This window comes from Microcaecilia unicolor, chromosome 2 (assembly GCF_901765095.1).
Source record: "Microcaecilia unicolor chromosome 2, aMicUni1.1, whole genome shotgun sequence".
NCBI lineage: Eukaryota > Metazoa > Chordata > Amphibia > Gymnophiona > Siphonopidae > Microcaecilia > Microcaecilia unicolor.
The window spans coordinates 596095703-596115169 of record NC_044032.1 but is presented as its reverse complement, the minus strand read 5'-3'; the positions used below and the strand labels follow the sequence as shown (position 1 = coordinate 596115169).

Sequence of the window (19467 nt, the reverse complement as noted above, 5' to 3'; positions counted from 1 at the left end):
CAGTAAATGGTGCTTAAAACCTTGACACCCCCCCTCCCCCGCTGAAGCGGTATTCTATAAGCTGTACCTAAAGTTTGGCACAGTTTATGGAATAAGTGCTTAAGCGTTACAGTTGCAAGTAAATTTAGGTACGATCATTTGCACCAATGAAAGCGTGGTGCAAATGCCTGTACACCTGAAGCACCCTTATTCTGTAATTATGTGCATAACACAAAACCATGCCTCTGTTCCAATTAGTGCCAATAATTGCTTGTTAGAAATCCAATCATTGGCACTAATTGGCTTGTTATTCAATTATATTATTTGCACAAGTCGGAACCGCACCTAAATTTGCATGTGCCATTTTTGGCAACTTTGAAGTAACACAAAACCCTGCAAACAAAAGTCATTTAGAACCTGCAGAACTAACCTAGAAGTCAAACAAGAACCCCACATATGAAAATATTACATCAGCCCCTAGAACACCAATACTACTATTAAACATTTATACAGTAATACAAAGTGTACACAGCACTGTACAGATATACACTGTCAGTCCCTGCTCAATAGAACTTATGAGGTAATCAAGAGTGACAATGAGGAGGATGAGAGAAAAAAAGACTCAAACTGGGCTATCAAATGCAGTTTAATTGAAGACTGGTTCTGTGAAGTAACACAAAACCCTACAGTATAATACTCAGGATATATGTGGTACACTATCTATTAGGTAAACAGAACAAACTGGATGGCTTCAGGTCCCTATGCAGAAACAGTATGGTAGCACAATACTTCACCTTTTCAAGAGGAACATCAACAGGCCATACACAAAAGAATCATATAATACAATAATAGAGAGGTGGATCTGGGAGCAAGTAGCTGTTCTCTGATCCGGCTTCAGCTCCTCCACTTCTGTTCCATGCACTACAGCCTAGGACAATGCTGAGAGACTGTCAGAAGTAAGATAAATATTGAACCATAGCTGAACCATAAAAGTAAACAAGCCCATAGGGAAATGCAGTATTTGGTGTGACTGTATATTCATGCATATGAAATATGTGAAAACAAAAGGAGGTAACATTCAGCCAGTGGCAATCAGTATTTTTATAAATGCTGACTGTAGCTGGCTAAATTTGCCCCGGATATTCAGTGCCAGGTGTGTGCAGGCACTGGCACCGAATATTCAATGCTAGTCAGTGGGGTTAGCAGTCAGAGCTTATGCAGGTCCTGGTCAATATTCAACCGAGGCCCGCATAAGACAGTTACACAGGTCCCGGCTGACTATCAGCCAGGACCCACATAACTATAGAATAGCTGTCTGGAGCCCTTGAAGCCCACTTGAAACAGTCCCCCTCTTCCCATTCACCCTCCACCCAGCCCATGAAAATAAGAACCCTCCTTTCCCTTCTCCCTTGGAACATTCCCCCAACACCCCCCTCATTGGGGGCTGCCAAAAGAAAATGACTGCTGCAACCTCTTGAGGCAGCTCACAGCACTTGCGTAGTACCATGAGAGGTCACAGCAGCCATTTTGTTTTGACAGCTGCAAGAGGCAAAAGTGGGCTTCACTCCTGCCCCCATTGCTCCCACTGAAACATTATGGAAAGAGGTAGGCCATGGAGGGCCTATCTAGACTGGAGGGAGAGTTGAGGGATGTTCCAGTGGCAGGGTTAAGGGGGTTCTTACTTTTATGGACTGAGGGAAGGGTGAATGGGAGGAAGGATGCAGGAGGGGGCTTGGAGGGCTCCAGTCAGGTATTCTATAGTTACATGGGTCTCAGACAATATTCAGTGCTGGGACTTGCATAGCTAAGCGATCAAATTTAGGACAGCCTTTGAGATGTCCTAAATTTGCCCGCTTAACTACAGTATGCAGGTTCAAGCATTGAACATTGTTGGCAATTGCATAACTGCTGGCTCCTCCCCAATGCCTCCCCCTCCATACTGCCCCTGACCTGTTCACTTTTTTCATGGTACTGATCGTTGTGAGTTTCTGTGAGTGTCTGTCGCTACTGTTTTGCATTCATTGCCGCTGTTCTTTGCTGCCTCAGAAGCTGGCACCCTAGACAACCACATAGTTTCACTGATGCTTAAGCCATCTCTGAACTGCCCTCTATAAACTTATCCATACTTTTTTTTTTAAGTCAGCCTTGAACAAATTTTCTGGCAGCAAATTCTATTGTTTAATTATAAATTAACTGTCTAAATGCTTTCTAAAATGTGTTTTAAACTCAAATAGCACTCACTCTGCAACCTGCTAACAGAGCTAGCTGTCAGTGGCTCAGACAGCCACACCTATATACTTGTCTTGATGTTGTACTGTTTCCTGAGATACACTATGGATATTGACTAGATAAAAATCAGTGGCGTACTAAGGGGGGGGGGGCGCCGCGCACCTGTCGGCTCTTCGTTTTCATGCTCCCTTTGCCCTGGAACAGGTTACTTCCTGTTCCGGAGCAGAGGGAGCATGAAAACGAAGAGCCGGCAGGCGCGCGGCACCCTACCCCCCCAGCGGCGTGCACCCGGGGGGGGGGGGGGGGGTCTTTCACCGGGTGGGGGGGGGCGTCGCGCTGTTCCGGGGGGGGGGGGGGCGCTGCACATCAGCGATCTGCCCCGGGTGTCAGCCCCCCTAGGAACGCCACTGATAAAAATAATATACTGCATGTTTTTACTTCATATGTGGTAAGTATGGTACTGCACATTAGTATATCTCCATTTCATTACCTTAGTATAGAACACAACTTTGGTCATTCTCTCTCACATATTTTGGTAGCTTAAAATAATCTGTTCAATATATTGAAGTGGAGTGGAGGAGTGGCCTAGTGGTTAGAGCACCAGTCTTGCAATCCAGAGGTGACCAATTCAAGTCCCACTACTCCTCCTTGTGATCTTGGGCAGTCACTTAACCCTCCATTGCCACAGGTACAAACTTAGATTGTGAGCCCTCCTGGGACAGAGAAATATCCAGAGTACCTGAATATAACTCACCTTGAGCTACTACTGAAAAAGGTGCAAGCAAAATATAAATAAATAAATAAAATATTACATGCATTTATCCTTCAATGCCCTCAGGCAGAGGAGCCCATTAGGGTCGTGAATATAAAAGTAATTTATCAGAGCTCCTCTTTCAAATATCTAAAGCAGGAGAAAAGCAATATGTATCTATTGATTTGTCATATATATTGGACTATATGTGTCATCTAAAAGGCTTAAGTGTTTCTCAGTCACAATATTTGCTTTTGGAATCCATTCTCAAGGCAATAATCTGTACTAATCTGCACAGAATAAAATTATCTAGCTCAGTGGTTCCCAAACATGGTCCTGGAGGCACCCCAGCCAATCAGGTTTTCAGGCTATCTACAATAAACATTAATGAGAGAGATTTGCATGTAGTGGATAAGTGAATGCAAATCTCTCATGAATATTCATTGTGAGTATCCTGAAAACCTTACTGGCTTAGGTGCTGCCAGGACCAGGTTTGGGAACCATTGATCTAGCGGCGCCAATAGCCAAGTATTACACGTCAATGGATAGTCAAGAGATTGACATGAAATAGGACTTCCTTTTACCAGACTTGCTAGATACCTGTTTATGTGGAGATCACACAACATTTGCAGTAGAATCAAAAACTAAAGGGCCCTTTTACTAATCCTCATTGAGCTGTTAACACATGCATGGGAACAGTTAACACCCAACTGCAATGGGTTTGCAGTAAAATGTTCATTAGCACATAGTAAGTCTCATATTAATAGCATTTTCTGTTAAGAGATGTAACTAGGCAGGAAAGGGATGCTGCCAGCACACTGTGGTTAATGCACTGCACATATTATATGTTAACTAACAAATATGTCATTAATGCAGCGGCACCTACATAGGTGCAGATGATCAAAGGTAGATGCGGGCGCTAGAGGTCACTAACACCCACATTTACCTGTGCAGAATGCTCAACAGGCTCTAGCACAGCTGACAATGAGTGCATCAAGGGATACCACAGAGCTCATTTAAATGATATTTAAATTAGTTCCATTTGTATTCCTCCTCATGCTCAGAGAACTGTGCTCTGAACTCAGGCACTCCTACCCATTAACCCTTCACCAGCTTGGAGCTGGTGTTAGGGTTAACAAGGGAGAAGCAGTGCTGAGCCTTCAAGAGATGAGCTCCAAACTAGCCACTCACCTTCTTCTCCAGGGCTCAGGCTCTGTTGGCTGCTTGTTGCCCAACTTTTCGGCCACTTTTCTGTGAATGACTTGGTGCAGTCGACCCTCATGGGTTCGGAGGTGGGGGAGACTATAAATTAACCTGACAGCATTGGAGCCTTATTGGTCAACTGAATTCCCTCTTCTTCCTCCCCCCCCCCCCCCCCCCCCCCCGCCCAGGCATTCCAACACATATGCAGGAGAGCAGCGCTTAACATACAACTCTTCAGCACATGCGCTAGGCACTATCTGCCAGATTTGTTCCCTCATAGTCGAAGCTAATAGCACATATATCATTTGCATACTATTAGCTTCGATCATGAAGGAGTTGTTTTAGGGCATTATTGGGACAGCAAACTCTGGAGTTTTGATCATCAGGACCTTAGTGCCTCCACATTAATTTCAACTAGAGTAGTGCGTGGTAATGGGTATTTTAATGTGGCACCTGCAACTGATATGCTGGGAATGCCCCCTCCCCCCCCCCCCCACACACACTTGTAGCTGTGTTAGTTGTGCACTTACCGCATCATAACATTTTGTGTTACAGCATGTTATGAGCAAATTTTAACACACGTTAGTAAAAGGGGACTTAGATTTTGATGACCTCCAAAACATTCTATTGCATGTTGTAGTTTTATGACAGTTGATTCTGGAGATCACAAACAATTGGCAACACGAATTTATGGGAAAATGAATAGGTCAAAGCTTTAAATCCATTATTTAGAATATTTATGTTGATTCATTTCATCTAAGTTATGCATAGTAAGGCTGAATGCTGCTACAGCAATAGGAAATCAGACGTGAAAAGCATCTACATCTGTAAATTCAAACTGATCAATAATACAACCAAGGCTAACTATGAGAAGCAATCCCAGCTAGCATTAATAACACTAAACAAACATGTGAATAACTAACTGAATATCAATATAAAGTGGAGGCAAAAAGTCTATCAAAATCCAAGAAAACATGGGCCAGGCATCTGTAGGATCAGCAGAACCACTGTGAGAAATAAAAATGGACAAACTAGATGGAACTCACAGCCACTATCTGCAGTTAGAACGGTTCTATCTCTTGAAAAATAATGATAACTGAAAAGATTTTTGCTCATATTTGTGTACACCTTGATTCAGCTTCAACGTGACTCTAACATTACTATGTTATCTGATCCCTCCTGCTAAGCTTTCATACACTAATCAGGAACTCAAATATGCAGAAAAGAGTGCTGACTTTTCATATTATCGGAATTCACAAAAATAAAGGAATGTTTCTATTAGAAGGCATTGTTTTTCACTATACCGGTCAATCACGCTGGCTATATGCATTGCCTCTAGTTTGATATAGGCAGTGAGAAACGTAACCTGCACAAGTCTTTACCATTAAATCTGATAAGGGCCATAAACCAAGTAAAAGGAGGAAGGCACGTGACTTCTGCGTCACAATTGCTTCTTTTGGGCTTAGTTACTAAATTGCATTGGCTGTCATATCAATTAATGTGTACTAACAGCTAATGTGGTGTCTTAGAAGGTTATTTATTTATTTTAATAACAATTAGTGCATGTTATCTGCAGCAAGCCCACAGGAATAAAATGGGTCCTCTGGCAGATAAAATGTGCTAATCTTTAGTAAAAATTAGTTAATGCATGATAATTTATGTATTAATAGCTAATGCAAAATGGGGCATATAAAGGGTGGGGACAGTGTCTTACAAATGCACATGAATCGTGTCATCTAGTAATGTGACAGGTAACATGCCACCTGAAAATATGCAGCTATCTGCACTGTGTTATCAGTTATTCAGTTAACATATGATAACAAACTTCGCTCTTTGTTAACTGAAGAACAACACGATAGAAATGCCATCAATCTTTAACACAGGCTTTGTAGTTATTGTATGCTACTTTTGGCCTTTAACCCTTGGTACCTGCAAAATCTTTCCACATACTATACTAGATGACGCCTTTATAAATTGGCAATAGCAATATGATACTTAAATACCGCTAAATCCCAAAACTTGGTCAAGTACGGTTTACAAAAATAAAATAAGCATAAGATACAATAGAAATATATGGCAAAAATACTCATATCAATACAAAACTTAATATCAAAATTAGCAAAATAACCAGATTAAGGACTATCAATTAAGAAAGACTTCAATTTCCTATGGAAAAGTAAGTAGTTAGACTCTAATCTGATCATATTAGGCAAAAGATTCCAGAAAGGAATCAAAGTACCTGAGAATAAGGTATTAAAAATTCTAAAAAAATGCACACCCCTGAAAGTTCAGGAAGAAAGTGTCAGTTGAGCTTGATGACGAAAGAAATGCTTTAGCAAAGGAGCTCTTAATAACCAATTCCGAAGTAAGACCATAAAATGAGAGGAACAAGAGACAAACTGACTTTTAAACAAAATTTGCTTTCGTATGGGAAACCAATGCAGCTTTGCCACAAAAGGTGTAACTCTTGTCAATTTTTTAAATTTTATATATCAAATAATAAGCAGAGGTATTTTGAATTTGCTGAAGCTTATTCAAGAGTCTTTTAGACAGACCTAAGTACAACACATTACAATAGTCAAGATGAGGGGATAGTGTTTCAAACAAAGGACCTCAATATCAGAATTCATTTTCCAAGTCATTTCTGAGGCCACAGTGTAGCAGATCAAAAGCACTTTTTCATTTTGTGCAAAGAAGTCGTGTTGCCAGTATTTGATTAGCTCAGCAAACTCACTGTTTAATTTTGTCTAATTTTAGCTCTGCTTTTGCTGTTCTCCTGGGACAAAGAAACCCTTCACATTCTTAACCTAATCGGATTACAAAGCCATAACAACATTAAATCAAATATCACTGATAACATATTCAAGAAAAGCAAAATGCAAGACCTTGTACATTATTTGCTGCCACGGCTTCTCTTTCTTTACAGCAGCTACATGTAACATGTATACAATGAAACATAATTCTTGACTTCTGCACAGTAATAGAACTAGGGCAGCACATTCCTAAACCTGGAACCGAGTGTCTGTTTTTCTGCAGCAATCAATGATATATTTTTTAAAGCCACTCTACCATGACTGCTGCCATTCCATTAAAGAATGTGTTTACCTAGTTTTAGGGAAAACAACCTTCCTGCTATTTGTTCAAGTCACGATTCTTCAGCAATTTGAATGCACTTGACCTAATATGTGAAGTTCAGACTGCTTTGTTTCTATTTCCCACCACTATAAGTTCCTTGTACCTTTCTGTGAATCAAGTAAACCTGAGTACAGGTCGCAAATTAGTGCACAGCTGCACAAAACAGGATGTGTTTCTCCCCTATCCCTCCAGTCCCTGAGTGTGAACTATAGCAACTACACTTGTGCAATTGTAGAAACATGCTTAAATGTGTTTAAGATTAGGGAACCCTTATGAATTTTAAGACTGAGAAATGAAATAATCCCAACACACATTGCAGGACTTCTGAATAAGGGGCATATACGGTTTCAAAGACTCATGGACTAATATATCTTTTTTGGGGTCCTTTAAAATGGTAATACAAGCTATGGAGGGAGCAGTTTTCTTCAGGACCTATTGAGCTCTTACAACTGGGAGCATACTAGAGAAACAATGAGATGACCCAAGTTCACCTAAATGAATCTTTACCTATAAGTCCTTTTGCATCAGGAAACCTATTCTAACACTGTAATAACTTAAATAAAGCTCTTCTAACAAAGTCCAATGTAACCCCCTACAAGACTGCAACACAGACTTATTGGCTAGCACTTGTTTCCATTATACACCGAAGGCAATATATGAACAGGAGGATCAAAAAACACACATACAAAATAAGCTGGTTTAAGTTAAGCTTACTTTCAGATCATTCGGCAGCTGGCAACATTTTCAGTTCAGCCATTTCATAATCATGAAAGAATCAATTTACAGTCTTATATCTCCGGATCTCCCTTTTTGAGTAGCTTTTCTCAGTGATCCATTAGAGGAGATCGATCTTTATTACTTCATAGTAATAGGCTGGAAATGCATTTGCAGCTTACTAGCACCTTGCCAATATGGTGCAGACCGGAATTTAAAAGTTGAGAATGCAAAGAAGCCTCCGTGGCTGATCTGAAAGTGCATTTGCTGAAAAAAAAAAGTGCCCACGAAGCAAGAAACGTCCATCTAGCACCTACAACACACCGTACAAAATGCATCAAAAGCCGAACAAACAAGGAGACTTAGCAGCAGAGGCAGTGGGGTAGAGCGAGCAGAAAGGGGATGATGCCTCCAACTTTTACCTGAGAGAACGAAAGAATCTCTAGCAAATAAATTCTGGGGGACTTACGTCTCGGAATTTGTTCCAATGACCGACTTCCTTGTCGTACTGAGATATAGTGGTGAGCCACTGCTTGTCGTCCAGAAAATTCCCGCTATCCGACCTGCCCGTGGCTGCCGCCAGAGCCTGACTGCAGGCTACGGCACAGGCACACAGTAAAGCCTCCACCTTCATCATCTGCGGGAGAGAGAGAAAGGGGACAAGAGCACCGTCAGAAGCCAAGCACGGAGACTAAACGCAAGCGCGGGAGCATCCCCCTTCCCCCTCAATAAATTATCAGGTTAGCTTTAAGGGGAACCGAAACATCACCTTGCCGCAAGCCTGCACTGCGCGCTCCCCCTTCGGCTGCTGGAAAAGCAGCTCGACGCCGCCAACTCTCTTTCCGGAGCCGCTGCTGCTGCCTCTATTACCGCCGCGCGCTCCGCAGCAACCGCCGTCGTCTCGCGCTCACCACCTGCTTTCCTTGTGCCAGGCGCGCGCTCCCTCCGCCCTTCCCGCTCACGAGAACAGCGCGCCACTGCTACTCAGGCTGGTATCAAAGGTGCGGGACGTGGCCGTCTGCACAGAGCCCCCACCCCATTCAGGAAAGCGAGACAAGTACAGGTGTCTCCAGTATCATTCCTAATGCTCATTGCCCTAAAGAACTAATTCTTCTACGTAGGATAGCGTTACGCTCCCGAAAGCGAGTCCAAAATCTATCAAGTTAATCCAATAATGATACTTGGATAAGTCAATTCTTTAAAAATGTATTACTTTATTTATTTAATGACTTTTCTTTTACATACATTCAAGTAAAGCCAACATGGATTTAGTGAAGGGATCTCTTGTCTCGCCAAAGTACTGCATTTCTTAAAAGGGGTGAACAAACGTGGATAAATGTGAGCAGGTTGATATTGTGTATCTGGATTTTCAAAAGGCATTTAACAATGTACCTCATGAAAGACTCCTGAGGACATTAGAGAGTGGTGGGATATGAGGTAATGTCCTATTGTGGATTAAAAACTGGTTAAATGGTCAGCTTTCTCAGTGGGGAAGGGTAGATAGTGAAGTTCTGCAGGTGTCTGTGCTGGGACCGCTGCTTTTTAACATATTTAGAAATGATCTAGAGATGTGAATAACTAGTAAGGTAATTCAAGTTGCTCACCACACAAAGGTATTCAAAGTTGTTAAATCACAAGTTGTGAAAAATTACAAGAGGAACCCAAACTATAGCTACATGAAGCAAGGTTCCATATTAGGAGTCACCAACCAGGAAAAGGATCTAGGTGTCATCATTGATGATATTTTGAAACCCTATGCTCAGTGTGCAGCGAAGGCTAAGAAAGCAAATAGAATGTTAGGTATTATTAGAAAAGGAATGGAAAGCAAAAATGAGAATGTGATAAGGCCTTTGTATCCCTCCATGGTGCAACTGCACCTCAAATACTGTGTGCAATTCTGGTCACTGCATGTTAAAAAAAAGATATAGAAAAATTAGAAAAGATACAGAGAAGGGTGACAAAAATGATAAAAAGAATGGGGCAACTTCCCTATAAGAAAAGGATAAAGCAGCTATGGCTCTTCAGCTTGGAGAAGAGATGGCTTAGGGGAGGTATGGTAGAGGTCTATAAAGTAATGAGTGGAATGGAATGGGTGTATGTGAATTGCTTATTTACACTTTCCAAGAATATTAGGACTAGAGGGCATGCGATGAAGCTATTAAGTAGTAAATTTAAAACTAATCAGGTAAAAAATTTTATTCACTCAATGTGTAATTAAACTCTGGAATTTGTTTGCAGAGAATGTGGTAAAATTACTACTACTTCTATTTAGCATTTCTATAGCGCTACAAGGCGTACGCAGCGCTGCACAAACATAGAAGAAAGACAGTCCCTGCTCAAAGAGCTTACAATCTAATAGACAAAAAATAAAGTAAGCAAATCAAAAAAAAAGTAAGCAAATCAAATCAATTAATGTGTACAGGAAGGAGGAGAGGAGGGTAGGTGGAGGCGAGTGGTTACAAGTGGTTACGAGTCAAAAGCAATGTTAAAGAGGTGGGCTTTCAGTCGAGATTTAAAGGTGGCCAAGAATGGGGCAAGACGTAGGGGCTCAGGAAGTTTATTCCAGGCGTAGGGTGCAGCGAGACAGAAGGCGCGAAGTCTGGAGTTGGCAGTAGTGGAGAAGGGAACAGATAAGAAGGATTTATCCATGGAGCGGAGTGCACGGGAAGGGGTGTAGGGAAGGACGAGTGTGGAGAGATACTGGGGAGCAGCAGAGTGAGTACATTTATAGGTTAGTAGAAGAAGTTTGAACAGGATACGAAAACGGATAGGGAGCCAGTGAAGCGACTTGAGGAGAGGGGTAGTATGAGTAAAGCGACCCTGGCGGAAGACGAGACGGGCAGCAGAGTTTTGAACCGACTGGAGAGGGGAGAGGTGACTAAGTGGGAGGCCAGCAAGAAGCAGATTGCAGTAGTCTAAACAAGAGGTGACAAGGGTGTGGATGAGGGTTTTGGTAGAGTGCTTGGAAAGAAAGGGGCGGATTTTACAGATGTTGTAAAGAAAGAAACGACAGGTCTTGGCGATCTGCTGGATATGATCAGAGAAGGAGAGAGAAGAGTCTAAGATGACCCCAAGGTTTCGAGCTGAGGAGACAGGGAGAATGAGAGAGCCATCAACAGAAATAGAAAACGGGGGGAGTGGGGAGGTGGGTTTGGGGGGAAAAATGAGAAGCTCGGTTTTGGTCATGTTTAATTTCAGGTGGCGTTGAGACATCCAGACAGCAATGTCAGACAAGCACGCTGAAACTTTGGTTTGGATGCAAGGTGAGATATCAGGGGTAGAAAGGTAGATTTGGGAGTCATCAGCATAGAGATGGTAGGAAAAGCCATGGGATGAGATTAATGAACCAAGGGAAAAAGTGTAGATAGAAAAGAGGAGGGGACCAAGAACAGAACCCTGAGGTATGCCGACAGGCAGAAGGATAGAAGTAGAAGAGGATCCACCAGAGTGAACACTGAAGGTGCGGAGGGAGAGGTAGGAAGAGAACCAGGAAAGGACAGAGCCCTGGAATCCAAGTGAGGACAGGGTATCGAGGAGTATGCTGTGATCGACAGTGTCAAAAGCAGCGGAAAGATCAAGAAGAATGAGGATGGAATAGAGACCTCTGGATTTAGCCAGTAATAGGTCATTGGAGACTTTAGTAAACGCAGTTTCGGTTGAGTGGAGAGGGCAAAAACCAGATTGTAGTGGGTCAAGAATAGCATGTGAGGACAGAAAATCAAGGCAGCGGCGGTGAACAGCACGCTCAAGTAATTTGGAGAGAAAGGGAAGGAGGGAGATGGGTCGGTAATTAGAGGGACAAGTAGGGTCGAGTGAAGGCTTCTTAAAGAGAGGTGTGACCACAGCATGTTTAAAGGCAGCAGGGACAGTCGCAGTGGAAAGTGAGAGGTTGAGAATGTGACAGATAAAAGGAATAAGAGCAGGAGAGATGGTATTAAGAAGGTGGGTGGGAATGGGATCAGAGGAACAGGTGGTACATTTTGAGGAAGAAAGGAGAAATGTAGTTTCCTCAATAGTAACTTCAGGAAAGGAGGAAAGGGAATGAGGGGAAGGAGAGAGAGGGGAACGGACTAGTGGAGGGATAGGTGGCGAGGTAGAGAATGCAAGGTTTATCTTTTGAACCTTGTCGTGAAAGAATTCAGCAAGGGTCTGAGGAGATAATGAAGGGGGAGTTGGGGGAGGGGGCACCTTGAGGAGAGAGTTCAATGTGGTGAAGAGAAATCGAGGGTTAGAGCCAATCAGTTAGTTTAGCAGGGTTTGAAAAAGATTTGGATAACGTGCTAAAAGAAAAGTCCAGCCATTATGAAGATGGACTTGGGAAAAACCCACTGCTTATTTCTAGGATAAGCAGCATAAAATCTGTTTTACTGTTTTGAGATCTCACCAGGTAGTTGTAACCTGGATTGGCCACTGTTGGAAACAGGATACTGGGTGTGATGAGCCTTCACAGTCTGTCCCAGTATGGCAACTCTTATGTACTTATATACTTAAGTAAGCAACCACACTACATGAGTATTTTTATAACAGAGTCCCTATTAAAAATTTGAATTATGCACCTGTTATATAAATGATAATCAAATTAGATCTGTTATGAAGATAGCTCAAAAAGAATGTTCCAAACTTCAGTAACTCTTGAAACAAATAAAATGTGAAAAAGGTGCATTCATACAGACAATGGCCAGCTCTTAAATGTAATCATGATGTATTGGAAAGAACACTTCCCAAAATTATGCACAACAAACTCATCCAAAAGCATGCAGAAGAAAAAAATCTCTCTTTAATAATTAATTTCAATGTCCAAATAAATTAACAGAATCAAAGTTTTTGTATGCACTTATAAAATAACCTCATATAATAACCCCCATAGCACACCAATGCTTCCAGGATGGATGTACAAATATTTATTAAAAATGCATGTAATTCACAGCTCCATCCCTGATCCACCCAAACAATAGCCTTGGCATACCCTTGCATGGTCCATATAAAAGAACGCATGCTTTTGTTGGCAGGCTTACTTATACTATACATGCATATATACCTGCACAATTTCATAACAGTTATTTGTACTGTAAACATGCATAAGAAATGGAAATGCTTTATAAAATTACCCCTTCCTCCACATATTAATAGCAAAAACACTGCACCCCCTCCTCATACCTTGTCTACAGCAATGTAATGGACTACCTAATATTTAGGAAGACAAATTGGGAAGAGCAAAAATTAACTGTGAGGCTTTAAAGCTTAGCTAGTTATAACTGCAGAATATTTAGGAAAAGATTGAAGGACTACATTTATTTATTTATAAGATTCTTGATATACTGACTTTCTGAAGTATAACCAAAGCAGTTTACATATCACATACATGTACTCTCTTTGTCCACAGTGGGTTCACAAGCTAGGTTTTTGTACCTGGGGTAATAAAGGGTTAAATGACTTGTCCAGGGAACAAAGAGCCACAGTAGGAACTGAACCTTGTTCTCCCAGTTCTCGGGTCACTGAGCTAACCATTAGGGTCGTCCTTCCTTGTGTTCCAGGGCCTTTAGCCCTATGCCCCCCTCAATTATCTTTCAGACCTCTAGCCCCCCCTCCCCCAACATATTAAATACATGAAAATTGCCCACTTGCTTGTAGGTAAAAGTAAATGCTGATGGCTATTTGAGTTGAGGTTATCAGGACTGATTTTTTTCCATTGACTCAGCTGCTCTTTCCTCTCCCCTCCCTGAAGCTGCTGCTGCTTTAGGCAGTTGCTTAGTTTGCCTAATGGTTGGGCCACTCCTGTTGATTTCTCATTCCCCTTCTTTCAGTCTCTAGATGCTTTAGGATTTGGAGCTAATCGCCTCTTCCTTGTCTGTAGAGGAATCAGGCTAATAAATATATCATTGCTTTCCGTCTGCCCTATTGGTTATCTTTGACTAATTTTAGCTTAAATCTGCTAATTCCCAGCCAGCTGACAGGGAAGAAACACTGCTCCAACATTTAGAACTGCTAGATTAGTTTGTTTTTCTCTTAATTTCAGTTTTATTCACTTGGTAGCAACTGCTCTTAAGAGATTTGCCAGTATCAATTTAAAAAGACAGCTTCAACAGCCTGTTTATTAAAGATTCTCCTTGTAGGCAGACAATGGGTGAAACATTGCCTTGACTGAAATTAAGAACCTTAACTTACTTCCAAGTTTATGCCCATAGGAAAAGATAAATAAATCAGCTTATATCTAATAAAATAGCAATTGGAATAATTTTCTCTCTAACTTCTAAGACTTCTGTTATGAGTGGCAGATGTTATTATCTCAGCTTTCACTGGAGCCTAGGTACCAACCTGGAGAATTTTCCATGGGTTGGAGACCCATTTCTGGCACAATTGCCAATATATGCAAAGGAGCTCTGTGGCAATCTTTTACCAGAAACTTTGCTATAGACTAGAGGTGTGCACAGGGGACATAATCTGGTCGCTATCCCTGTCTCATCCCCAGTCAGTTCTTTTTTCATCTCCACCCCATACCCACCATATTACTATCATCTCCTTACCAACCCCACACCCAACCTACAATTCAAACTAAACACAATGGGCTAGATTCTATATATGGTGTCTAAAAAATTGGCACAAAAGAACTGCTTATGTGGCATCCTAAAGTTCAACACGGTTTATAGAAAAGTGCTTTAACAGAGAGATCATATGTACGTTTAGGCACTACCATTTGCACCAATGAAAACATGCAGTCTTAGAAGTCAGAGGTAACATTATTTCAACTGCTATTTTATTAGATATAAGCTGATTCATTTATCTTTTCCTATGGGCACAAACTTGGAAGTAGGTTAATTTTCCAAATTTACGCACAGTATAACTACATGTGTAACTCAAAACCACACCCCTGATCCACCTCAAAATGTCCATCACCCTTTCATTTCCATGCCCCCTTTTTCAGGCCACATGTAAATATTAGGTGCAGATCTTGCACCTAAATTTTCACACATAAGTCCCAATTAAATCTAATTTGTGTCAATAATTGCTTGTTAAAAAGCCAATTATTGGCGATAATTGTCTCGTTATTCTATTAAATTGCACATTCAAATCAGGAGTGTGTCTAAATTTGCATGCACAAATTTTGGCAACTGTGTCCTATAACTTGTTAATAGCATAAAACAGGCATTATTTTGCTAAATATGCAAGAAAAACAGATTCCTATTATTAACATCGACTCCTCTTTTGATTTTGATTTTACCTTTCTAGTTGAGGTATGCTGTTTTAAGTTTCTAAATTGAGGTATGCATGGGAACATAATCTGGTCCCCATCCCCTCATATCCTCATTCACTTCCAATCCATCTCCTCCCATCCCCGTTCACCTTGGAGCCATCCCCATGATATTAATGACTGTTTTCTTACCAACCTCAGATTCCCACAGACTTTTTTTTCCTTTACATTACATTACATTACATTCCCATCTCTTATATTCTACTTGTACCATGAAGTTCAACGCAGATTACAGAGTACTAGAATTATCTGGGAAAATACAATGAAAATATGTTATTTTTAAAAATCTGAAAACCTATAATCATATATAACAAACAAAGGTGTCCTTTTACTAAGCTGCATTAAACAGTGGCCTACAAATAGCACGTGGGTTTCTCCATGCACTAAGGCCACTTTATCATGGCTGTAAAATGGCTGCATTTTCCAATTCTTCAATTAATGGTCATATGCTAATTTCCCAGTTAGTGTGGGAGCCCTTACCAACACCTAATTAGCAGGCGCTAAGGGCTCCCACAATAACCATGCACTAATTGGTTGGTGTGCGGCAATGTAGCTGCGCTAGCCAATTAGTTCTAGGCACACCTACTCTCTGTCACCAAACGTTCCTCCAACACTAAAATATAAAAAGTACTTTTTAGCGCGTGGGAAGCACAAAAAGATCCCAAAACTACCATGGGATGTCTGAATGTGGCCCACAGTAGTGCATTTTCCTGCATGGTAATTGTGCGTAAGTGCTTACTGCAGCTTAGTAAAAGGGCCCCTAACATTTTTTAGGTAAAACATATTCCTGTAACAAAATAGTGTTTATGGATTATCTAAAAGAAGTATAACTAGTCAAAGAACTTGCATCTAAATGAAGTGAATTCTAGGATTTTGCTGCTATATATGGGAATGATGAGGAGAAACATTTAACTGAACAGCTCTGGGTCAAGAAAAGTCAGTTTCATTTTATTGTGTGTTACATATTTTTTAGAGGAGCTCAAAACAGAAATTAATCCATAGATATAATGTGATGTTGTTCCCTGAAATATCTTAGCACAAATAAACGCTAAACCTAATCATCCCCAATGATCAATGACCAGTGTGCTAAACATTGGCTCGCTGGCCACGGCAAACCCCATGCCAGCTCGGAGCTGGCGTTAGGGTTTGCAGACCATTGGAGAGGAATGGTGAGCCCTGGGCTTCACACCGTATAAGGTAGAAACTCCCTTATATGATGTGAAGCCCCGCCCACCACCTCCCAGGATGCATTGGGTAGGGCTGGACTCCGCCATTTTCCAGACAGTGCCAATGGAAGAGGAGGGAGGCCACCTCTCTCCTCCAGCTACAGGTAGGGGGGTGGGGAAGGGCTGCTAGACCACCAGTTGGGGGGGGACTTACCTGCGGCCCACTGGGCCACCAGGGACATCGAAGGAATGCAGGGGGGATTGGGGGACCGGAGGTCCGCCAGACCTCCAGTCCCGTTTTGCTTGGCTCGGGTGGGGATAGTTGGGGTCTGGTGGTCCCATGGACCTCTAGCTCCTATGTTTGACAGGTCTGGGCTTTTGATAGCCCAGACCTGTAAAACAAGTGTGGGAGGATTGTCACGTGTGAGAGGATCAGGCAAATCCTCCCCCACTTCTACCCCATGATCAGAGAGAATTGCGTGCTTAAATTTGCATGCAATTATCTCTGATCATAGGTCTGGTAAAGCCCCACACTGTTCCAGCGCTATTTTTAGAGCATATTGCAATACAGTAAAGTCTCGATTATCCAAAGTAAGTGGGACCGACCTACTACTACTACTACTACTATTTAGCATTTCTATAGCGCTACAAGGCGTACGCAGCGCTGCACAAACATAGAAGAAAGACAGTCCCTGCTCAAAGAGCTTACAATCTAATAGACAAAAAATAAATAAAGTAAGCAAATCAAATCAATTAATGTGAACGGGAAGGAAGAGAGGAGGGTAGGTGGAGGCGAATGGTTACAAGTGGTTACGAGTCAAAAGCAATGTTAAAGAGGTGGGCTTTCAGTCTAGATTTAAAGGTGGCCAAGGATGGGGCAAGACGTAGGGGCTCAGGAAGTTTATTCCAGGCGTAGGGTGCAGCGAGACAGAAGGCGCGAAGTCTGGAGTTGGCAGTAGTGGAGAAGGGAACAGATAAGAAGGATTTATCCATGGAGCGGAGTGCACGGGAAGGGGTGTAGGGAAGGACGAATGTGGAGAGATACTGGGGAGCAGCAGAGTGAGTACATTTATAGGTTAGTAGAAGAAGTTTGAACAGGATGCAAAAACGGATAGGGAGCCAGTGAAGGGTCTTGAGGAGAGGGGTAGTATGAGTATAGCGACCCTGGCGGAAGACGAGACGGGCAGCAGATTTTTGAACCGACTGGAGGGGGGAGAGGTGACTAAGTGGGAGGCCAGCAAGAAGCAGATTGCAGTAGTCTAAACGAGAGGTGACAAGGGTGTGGATGAGGGTTTTGGTAGAGTGCTCAGAAAGAAAGGGGCGGATTTTACGGATGTTGTAAAGAAGAAATGACAGGTCTTGGCAATCTGCTGGATATGAGCAGAGAAGGAGAGAGAAGAGTCAAAGATGACCCCAAGGTTTCGAGCTGAGGAGACAGGGAGAATGAGAGAGCCATCAACAGAAATAGAAAACTGGGGGAGTGGGGAGGTGGGTTTGGGGGGGAAAATGAGAAGCTCGGTTTTGGTCATATTTAATTTCAGGTGGCGTTGAGACCTATTGTCGGATAAGTGAACATGTGGATAATATGGGAAACAATGGTAACCCCTCAAACAATGCATAAACAAAGGCTGTAAAAGCAGGGTCTCGGGTCTGTCTCAGGTGCAAAACTTCCTTCTGTGCTATGCCAGAAAACGGAAAGAAACACGATGACATCACGGGATTAGTGAAGGTCTGACAACCGAGACTGTACTGTAATCCAGTTTAAAATAGAATGATGCTTACACAGCTAATCTAAACTTATTTTGCTGTAAATAATTTTGAATCCTTTTCAATTGACATAAAAGCCCAAAACAGTTTTTTTTAAATCAACAAATTCATCAAAGGCTCCATTGTTAAGTTATAATCAAGTTTTACCGTCAAAATTTTCAAAGTAGATTCTAATTTATGTTATGTTATCTATTATGAAAATCATTCAAATCCATCTTTCTTTTTGCCCTTCTTAGTAAGAATTTGGTCTTCATTTAATATTAAATAGCTATTAATCATCCATTCACCAAAGGAATACAATTTTGTATTCTGGACTTAATCTCATTCATGCTGGAAAGCACTGGGTTGAACATGGTAATATCATCAGCATATATGAAAATACTAGGAAAAAATGCCCGTTTCTGAGCGGAATGAAACGGGCGCTAGCAAGGGGCCCCTTCCCTCCGTCCCTCGAAGCTACTTGCCTTGTTCGCCCTCCCTCCGTCCCTTGAAGCTACTTGCCTTGTTCGCTGTGGGCCGTTTCAGCCCTCGAGTGTCAATAGCTCTGCCCTCGACGTCATGACGTTTTGACGCGTCATGACGTTTTGACGCGAGGGCGGTGCAGACACTCCAGGGCACACCGGATATCTCGGGTGCCTCAACTTCCGTGGAGGCTTCAGAACGTTGGGGTTGCCTTTTATATATATAGATGAAAGTCTGCTTTCTCTAACTTAGCTCCTAGTGAAAACATCAGGATATAAAAGAAGATGGAAGACAGTGGAGAACTCTGTGGAACCCCATAGACCACATTCCACTTTTCCAAGAAAATTCCATCCTGTAAGATCTAATTCTTAGAAAGCCTTCAAACCAGTTGAATACCTTTCCAACTATTCCACTATTACTCAAAGAGTATAATAGCAAATTATGAGCCACTAAATCAAAAAGGTTTGAGAGATCAAACTGCATGATGAATGCTTGTTTTCCTGCACCCAACAATTTGATCTTGGCTATCAGCATACCCAATACTGTCTCTGTACTAAAATTGGTATGGAAACCAGATTGTGAATTGTGTAAGATGTTAAATTGGTCTAGATAATCTATTAATTGTATTGCAACCAAACCTTCCATAAGTTTGGTAAAGAAAGAAATTGATGCTACTGATCTGTATTTTGTTACATTATAGCGATATGAAAGGAACAGATTACACAGGTCCTTTGAGAAGTACTTTATTCATGTGAGGTCTATAAAAAAGCCAGACACTGGCCGTATTTTGCCCATGCAAGGGCTGTGTCAGG

General features: G+C 41.8%; 1 protein-coding gene across 1 annotated transcript in view; it reads right to left on the bottom strand.

Moving 5' to 3' along the window:
- Positions 1-8860, bottom strand: part of SPOCK3 (SPARC (osteonectin), cwcv and kazal like domains proteoglycan 3) — a 493521-nt gene extending 484661 nt beyond the window's left edge. Inside the window, exons 1-2 of the mRNA XM_030191577.1 lie at positions 8781-8860; positions 8481-8648 (exon numbers count right to left, since the gene is read on the bottom strand). Of these exons, the coding sequence (XP_030047437.1) occupies positions 8481-8648 (168 nt within the window). The 5' untranslated portion in view covers positions 8781-8860. The remainder of the gene's footprint in view (positions 1-8480; positions 8649-8780) is intronic.
- Positions 8861-19467: the final 10607 nt, after the last annotated feature.